General features: G+C 36.5%; 1 protein-coding gene across 2 annotated transcripts in view; it reads left to right on the forward strand.

Moving 5' to 3' along the window:
* LOC149239237 (serine/threonine-protein phosphatase PP-X isozyme 2) overlaps positions 1-4161 on the forward strand; it is a 201814-nt gene extending 197653 nt beyond the window's left edge. Inside the window, exons 8-9 of one of the 2 annotated variants that reach the window (XR_016246434.1) lie at positions 3474-3649; positions 3881-4161. Coding sequence is in view for 1 of the 2 variants with exons in the window: in XM_089373354.1 (XP_089229480.1) it covers positions 3474-3524 (51 nt within the window). In the remaining variant the exon portion in view is untranslated. Of the gene's footprint in view, positions 1-3473 lie in introns of both variants that reach the window. The other variant, XM_089373354.1, reaches the window with a different exon arrangement.
* Positions 4162-8377: the final 4216 nt, after the last annotated feature.

Genomic DNA, 8377 nt, shown 5'->3' on the forward strand with positions numbered 1-8377 from the left:
ATCATCATCGTGTATGTATTGGACAGTGCACTGGGTAACATTTTGATATAATGGATATATTCATGAGCCTACTTTGATCATATGTTGTCTTCTATCTATATTCTAATGCTGTCTGTTTGGAAACATGAATGAAAATCTTTAAAATTATGTGTTTTTATAAAAAAATAAATATTTAATGTATTTTTTACAACGACCAAGTCATTGAAATTGAGCCGGCCGAGTCGATACCAAGTCGGAGTCGGAGTCGGAGTCAGAGTCGACCCTCGGTCGAGTCGGAGTCGGAGTCGGAGTTTTAAAACATTGCTCCTACTTCGATGGACCTCGAGTGCCCCCCCTAGAGGAGTCCTTAGACACAGTTGGAGTTGGAACCGTTCCGGAGGAGGAACAAGGAACCTGCGTCCAGTTTTGCGTGTGGCTAGGACGCTAGGGAAGAATTCACACCCTTTGGAGGAGGAAGTTGTGGAGCAGAACAATTTCTGGGAATTTCAGGGCTTATTGGGAGTGACAATTGCTGGAGTTTTTGGAAGGTTTGCAGTGCCGGCAGTGAGGGATTATTTGGGCTAAGCATTTGCCTTCCAGGGCCTGCGCAGTACCCATTTTGACAGTGGCATGCAAGGGTAGAGACAAGCAGAGACTGTGGTATTTTGGGGCAGGAGATTCAAGGGAAATTTGAGAAGAATTTTGCAGGAGATTTTGGAAGGAATTTTCGGAGGTGTGGGGAAATACCCAGCTTCACTGGCTACAAAAAGAGCGAGTTACCCAGCAGTGCGTGTAGCCAGTGAAGCTGGGTAATTCGCTCATTTTGTGGGTTTCTAGGTGGTGCACTTGGAGCCAAATTCCTTTCTGGGTTTGGTGGGGCTGAAGGAGAAGAGGTACCAGCTACAAATTCAGCCTTTTTGGAGCACAACTGAGGCCACTACAGCCATTTCCCTTCAGCAGCAGCATCCAGATTTTCCAGGGCAGCCCAGAGATTTCCGGGGAGTCATTGCAGCTTGTGGACATCTTACTCCCATCTGGGTTTGTCATTGCTTGCTATAGCAAGCTTAGGTGCCACTGTTCCACTTATTTTGTACCCAATTTCATTCAGATTTAATAAAATGACTCAGCTTCCAGTTATTTTTCCTTGTGCAGAATTGTAATTTGTCGGTGTGTGTTGAATTTAGTTGCTGTTCATAGTGCATGCTTCTGTTTACACTTAATATTTCCATTTAGGAATATTACAGTTGTGTGTCCTCTTCCTAGCCTTGCTTTTATAACTTTACATGAGTTAAAATCCTTAACCTAATTTTCAAAGTGATTGAAGGTCGAGATTAAATCTCGCCTCACTTGAGATGAACAGTTGAGACTAAAACATAATCCCTTTGTTTCTTTAGCTCAATAGCCAACATAATTAATTGTGTTTTTTGTAAGTAACACTTGGGCTAAGTTACAATAGCAACTTATGCTTAAGTGTCCTAAGGAGAGTTTGGGTGACTTCTGCACGCCTAGACACTTGGGCCCATGCAGAAGTATCTGCCTGAGCTACCAATATCAACAAACTTTTTTTCATTACTGCTTGTGTGGATTCCAGGGCTTTATCTCCATTTCATTACAATTTGGTTGGACTCCAAGGTTTTATTTCTTTTCCGTTCCAGCTTGTTTGACTTCCGTGGCCTTCTCATTTTCCTTGATCTGTTATTGTTACATACTTCATGTTGAACAGTGGAGTAGTGACATCTTTTATAACAATTCGAGACATTGGTGTTCTGGTCTTTTGAGGGTTTAAAAGGGCTCTATAAAGTTTACCTTCTATACCAGTTTTTATTTCAAAGATATTTTTTTTTTTCACAGAATATTTTTCTTCTCATAGATATGTAAAAAATAGAAATCCAAGGGCACATTAGACAGATGGATTGTTAATGGTCTTGCAGATAGATCCCAAAGAACTAGCTTGAAGGCAGAATTAAGCAATAGTCATGACTGAGTTATTACAAGGTTTACTAGGCTTCACATTGCTGTTCTGGAGTGCGGTTTCTTGCACATTAATTTTCTTTTCTTTTCATTTTAACATTTCATTGAGCACTTCAATTCTTTACCCTAAATTTTTTTCCCCACAATCTAACCTTGTTTCTTGAAAACTACGTTTCGGTCTGCAAATTGCTTCCTGGTCTCTCTGTTGTTGGATAACATAACTGCTTGGTCGTGTTTCTGACGCATTTCTGTAATTCCTAATTGCCATACTGCCCGTTTCCTAATTGGAAACTAGATCATTCTTCCTGTTACCATTAGTTTTAGTGTGCTAAAATAGGATGTCTAAGTAGAAGTTGGATTTCATAAAACTGATGTGATTCTTTCAATTTGAAGTGTCTCTCCATTGTTTTCATGGTAATACTTTTTTCCTTTATGCAGTATGACCCTACTGTATAGCTTCAAGATGTTCATTATTTCATGCATGGAAATTTATTTCCACCAACTATTTGTTTTGATAACACATCATGTACCATAATAGGCCCTACCCAGCTCTGAGGTGGCTAGCTGTACATTCCCATTCTGCACTTATCCTTGGAGAAAGATGAAAATCAACCCTATAAAGTAAAGGATAAAACAAAAATCTGAGGAACAAACAAACTACAATACATGAATTCCTGTGTAAAAACCATATTATGAACACAAAATTGCATCTCATTCATTTCTCTTTTTGCTCACTTAAGATGAAAGTACTTTTAAATGCACTGATGACTCTGTTGAGTGGGTGCACTGTTTGATTCTAGTGCATCCTGCCTTCATGCATGCACATGCTATTATTTCCATATTTTGTATAGCTTCTTTAGGCTTCAGAGAAAATTGCTGTATCCTTGACGTCGTTCCACCTTGTCCACAAGTGCAGCAATTCAATAAGATGAGTGGCATATATAATGCAGATGCTTGGCTGGCACTAAGAGTTGAGTCATTCCTCATTATTTGTTATCGAATTTTGAAGATGTCTATTTGAAAACACTAGTAGGTAACCATGTTTTTCCTTCTGAGAAGATTGCCCATTTGATCTCTTTTGTGAGGAAGAAGCTTGGCAGTCGATGATAAAAACAAGGCTTTAGTGTGAGTTGTTAGGTAGGGAAACTACTTTTCATAATATTTAATTTTATTTTTGATCCTTGTGAAAAACGCTGGAGGTAGTCTCTATAACCGTTTTGCTGGAGTTATGACGGGGAGATACGTGTTATAAGTTATGCTAAAAAGGTTTTGCAGGGCAATTATGAGAGGTTGAAACATAGAATTATAATTGCTTTCAGTTGCTGACAAAAAGGTTAAGCGTAATGAAAAATGGCTAATGCTGGTGAATCATACATGTTTGGCACTCTTATTTTTAATTATGCTTTAGGAAATTGACTTTCACCATTTTTTCATGAATTATACTGTTTTATTGGTGCAGAATTATGCTTTAGGAAATTGACTTTCACCATTTTTTCATGAATTATACTGTTTTATTGGTGCAGGAAGCCAGGGGCGTTCCTTCAAAAAAACCAGCACCAGATTACTTTCTTTAGATTCAAACACTGAATCTGTTTTGCATCCAGTGCACTAATATGATCATATATAACTGCTTTGGTACCCTGAAACTGAAAGGGGGCCGTATATCTTGCAAGTTGGCATCATACTGAGTACCTGGCAGGTGAATTTCTGAGGTCACTATTGCTATTTACAAAGTGAACTATGGACATTTCAACTCTCAGGGATAAATGTCTAGTATTCTTCATCCTAGGATGGTCATGGACGAGTAATGAATAGATTGTTGAGAGGGTTCTGGTATGTAATGCCTTGATAGCACAAAGGTTTTGGGTTATCTGTTGAGCCTTTGATTTTTATATAATACTTCGACTTTGTGTTCCTTGACAATGCACAGATGCTACAGGCACTGGAAACACACTTTTTGCAAGTTGAGGACTGTGGTGCTGTAGACAGATTGTTGCATTCGATGTCTAGTTACTCCTTTTGGAGTTTGTATTTAGTGTTTACTTAATTGTATGGAGAGGATTTGATATTTTGCCAAACGTCATTTTCTAGAGTCAATAAGCAAATTTATTGACACGAATATTTGTTGTAATGAATTCCGGATAAAAGCCTTTTTGGGGCTACAAGTATTTGATCTCATTGTTAATAAATAAGCACTCCATGTATTGAGAAGATCTGCTCACAATTTAATTAGTTTTGTTAACGTCAGTATCTGGTATGGTCCTTTATTGTGCAAGTTAGCCGCCGTTGAGAAATTGTCTGCCTGTGTATTAGATGATATGCCATGGCAAGCTGAACTGAAAGTTTGATAATAGAGACTGGCAAAATCCAAGTCTCAGTCACCTTCCTCCGGAGATATATTGTGTGCCAAACTCATCTTTCAAGCTGTAGAAAATTCTTGTACATGTGTTTTTAATCTCAGTGGGGCTATCATCCAATTTATTACATTTAGAATTCGATACCTAGCGTCATTAAGTTCCTAGGCAGTTTCTATTTGGCTTCTTCCCCTTGCTTGTCATTTTGGTTCCATATCGGAGAGCACCGGTGTACTCATGCGTTTATACTGACAGGCTATTTTGTTGTAAATGCATGGCATATTTTAACATTTTCATGTTTAGTACATACTAATCACCTATTGGAAGGCGTGTTCAACATGTGGCAGGAATTTCAAGATTCAGTGATTAGTCTTGTTATTTGCAAATTCTTAGTTTGCTTGCGTGTCAGTGTGGTAAGAGTCAGTGGATAAGGGTTTGGTTTCAATATAAGGTTTCTTATGTCTGAGATTCTGAACAGATAATGCATGAGGTAACGGCCATTGTGATTTAAGATCTATTAACCCCAAATGCTACATTTGGAAAAGCATTCTATGCGCTCTTAAGGATGTGTTTAGTTGGAATTTAGCGAATACTTTTCCTTTGTTTTGCATAGGCGCTGGCCATCTATTTGTCTCGACGTGTGATAGTTTTGCGTAATGCTATTGAGCCATAGAATTGTGGAGGGTGCTATTGAGCCATAGAATTGTGGAGGGTGCTCTTGTCCAGAGAGTTAGTAGTAATAATGGTTGGATGACATGATTGAAATGTTTACTAAAAAACTGCTAAATACTGTGTCGTCTCAGCAAATCAGCAGAAGAAATGTTTGTACAATATTATTTATTATTACCCTTAAGGGTCAGTTCAATTGGTAGAGTCCCCATTGCTAAAACATCTCTCTAATGGGAGGTCAGAGAGTCAATTTTCCTCGTCGCTCTTAGACTTAGGCTCTGCTAATAAGTTGGCAGGAAGTGATCATTTTGGGTAGATCTGCTTACTTAGGCTCTGCTAATAAGTTGGCAGGAAGTGATCATTTTGGGTAGATCTGCTTGGATATTTTCTCGAGAAAAAAATATTATTTATGATTTTTAATAAGCTAACCATTGTGAAATATTGATAATTGAAATTCTAAGAAGAAGATTGTTGTCAAATTTGCTGGGTTAATTAAAAAATAAAATTAAAAAAAAGCAAACTAAAAAATAGCAAAGCTGAAAAATAACAAAATTTTGCATCAATAGTTGAGAATGCTGCAAGTCGTGACAATGAGATAATTGCTAGTCATCATTGTTTTTTCTTTCTATAAAATCTAGTTTTGCATGGTTTGAGATGTCCTAAGGTATGGGAAATATCATAAATAAATCTTTGGTCCAAACATGAATTTGAATCAAAAACCCCAAATACACAATATTTTTTCTTTTATTACGAGTCATTTATCAGGGTCCAAAATCATATAATGGAGCTTCACAACCAAATATTCATTTGATATTTTACACTTCACACTCAACAATGTGGTTTAAAGAACATTGTTGTATGGTGGAAGTTTAATTATGACACGACACTTTTGGATAAACAATATGAACAAACATCTTTTGACAAATGTTTATGAACAAAGATCTTAAAGTGCTCTAACAAAGCGCTTTCATGCTGACAAGGATAATGATAGCATTGAGGGATTAATTTATAGGTGTAAACTTCTATTACAAGTTCATAGATATATTTAATATGGAAAGACTTTATTGCTATAAATATAGTGACAAACATAATTTTATAATTTTTGGCTTTTAGCTGGAAGATCATAGGTTTTAATAAACATATTCAAGGCATATAGGTTGAGGGTGGGGATGTTCAATTTTTTTTGAAGAGTTGAAGGTTGCTATAAATGTGGATGATGTGGATGTTATTATTGGATGTCTTTGGTCCAGTTAATATTCATGTGTACACTAAGCTTATGAACCTCTAGTTTAAGAAAAATAAAATAATGTTGCAAGTTACTTATTTTAGTGAACAAGAAGGGACCAAGATGGTACATGAAGTCGTCCTTCAGAGGAAAAAAGTCATGGTCCCTACAGAGACATCAGATGAAGGGTGCAAGGCTAAATTCAAAGAAGAGTCTAGGGAATGTGAAGGAGAGCTCTAGGTTGGCTTAACAATGATGAAGAATATACATAATTGTATTCCTTGAAGGATCCATAGGTTGAAGAGTGAGAAAAAAAACCAATAATTATGGTGGTGTATATTGCCTTACTGCCTTTGAGAAACAACAATTATCATGGCAAGATTAAGAGCATCAACAAATTTGTTATAGACCAACATGGGAATTAGAAAGACATCCGATATAGATGTTGATAGAGGGCTAAAAGAAATGAATGGAGAAATTAGAGTAGCACAAGAATAAGAACGAACCAAAGGAGCAATGAGAATCAAAATTGAGGTGGCAAGGACACCATGTCACATTTCATTAAGATGGATGGGTGCTCGTGCTTAGTATCAGATGACTACATTTCTTAGCAAATCATATTATCAAGGATGAAACATGTAGCGATGGATGGAATGGAATGGAAGTACTTGGGGAGTATAATATGAGGTACCAAGGGAGTTGCTCAAGGGGGATACTAAATGTATATGGCCATAATTATGGGATAAGTTCACTTGGTTGGTGGATAATAAATGTATCCACTAGGTTGTTAAAAATAATAATATCATAATGATAGGTAGACTCCACAGAATAATCACGAGGAAGTATATATGTATCAATATGTTGGAGGCTGAACATTGTATTAAAACAAGCATGACTTGTGGAATCATTTTTTCCACGAGGAGAATTTGTTGGTGCTACCCTACTTTAGGGTTTCTTCTACATTCTTGTGTCTAATATTTTATGGATGCATTTTGTTATTCTAAAACTTGGGATTAATGTTTTGTTCTTTATCTACCAAGATTTACTAAAAAACAATTTTGTAGGAAGTTACCGACTATCTTTGAGTTAAATTTTAAGTGTTTCATCCATGTCTTATACACTTTGTTTATTGTGTTTTTAAATCCCTCGAGGCTTCCAAAGCGCAATAATCTAACTTGTCCTTCGCAAGTGCTTAACAGTTTACAAAGGAATTCAAGTTTGATATTAAAGCGTACACGCGCGCACACACACACACACACACACAGAGGGTATTTTGGGATTCATGCAAGACGTCTCAAGGTCAATCCCCTAGGTTGAATTTTCTATTGTATGCATCACACAATATAATTATTTGGTCGGGCAATATAATCGATGTTGATGGTTTTACTTTGGGTACTTCGGGAAATGTGGGGAAATTTCCAATGATTTTTCCACAAGTTTCTTTGAAAATATGATGATGATGATGATGATTAACATCCACTAAGATTGATATGGTCTATCAGACCTTAAGAAAGTAAGATTATTTATAATTCTTTAGCATTTTATTTCTATGCTTGAAAAGCATCAAGGGAAGCATTTAAGATCACCATAGTTTTGTCGACTTTAAAAGTCAAGAAGGTTAGTAGTGTAACACATATTTTAAAAATTAGGTCGAATGTGAGCATAAGATGCACAATCTAAGAGAAAGTGCTTGTCATTGTCAATCCTCTTAGTGTCACAAAGGTGACAAACTCTTTCATCCCATGGTGTTTTGAGAATTGACCAATGCCTAGTTTAACTATGAAGTTCAATGTTCAATTCTTTTTCTGAACATTAGTCAGACAAAGATACTTTTGATTTTTGAGATTGGGGTTGATCACCTCCTTATAATATCTTAGTTTCCTTTTTCCCTCTAACTCTTTATCACTCCACATTTCCTTCTTACATTTTTGAAGTAATAATATTTTTAATGTTATTCTTATTTTACAAAATGATCTCCTCCTTTATGGCCCAGTGGCCAAGCAAAGATTAGGAATCCTTATGTGATCCTTGTTTGAGCTAAAGGTGGGTGTTTTGGCTAGAAGTAGACGTAATTGTAGGAAACATTTTCGCTTCCATGTTGTTTAATATCTTCTTATACCTAAGATACCTAGTCATAGCCATGTTTTCAATGGAGATTGGCTTGTTTCAATCAAGAGGA

This window comes from Pinus tabuliformis, chromosome 8, assembly GCF_031772625.1.
Source record: "Pinus tabuliformis cultivar Carrire ecotype Pingquan chromosome 8, CPIR1, whole genome shotgun sequence".
In the NCBI taxonomy this organism is placed as follows: Eukaryota; Viridiplantae; Streptophyta; class Pinopsida; order Pinales; family Pinaceae; genus Pinus; species Pinus tabuliformis.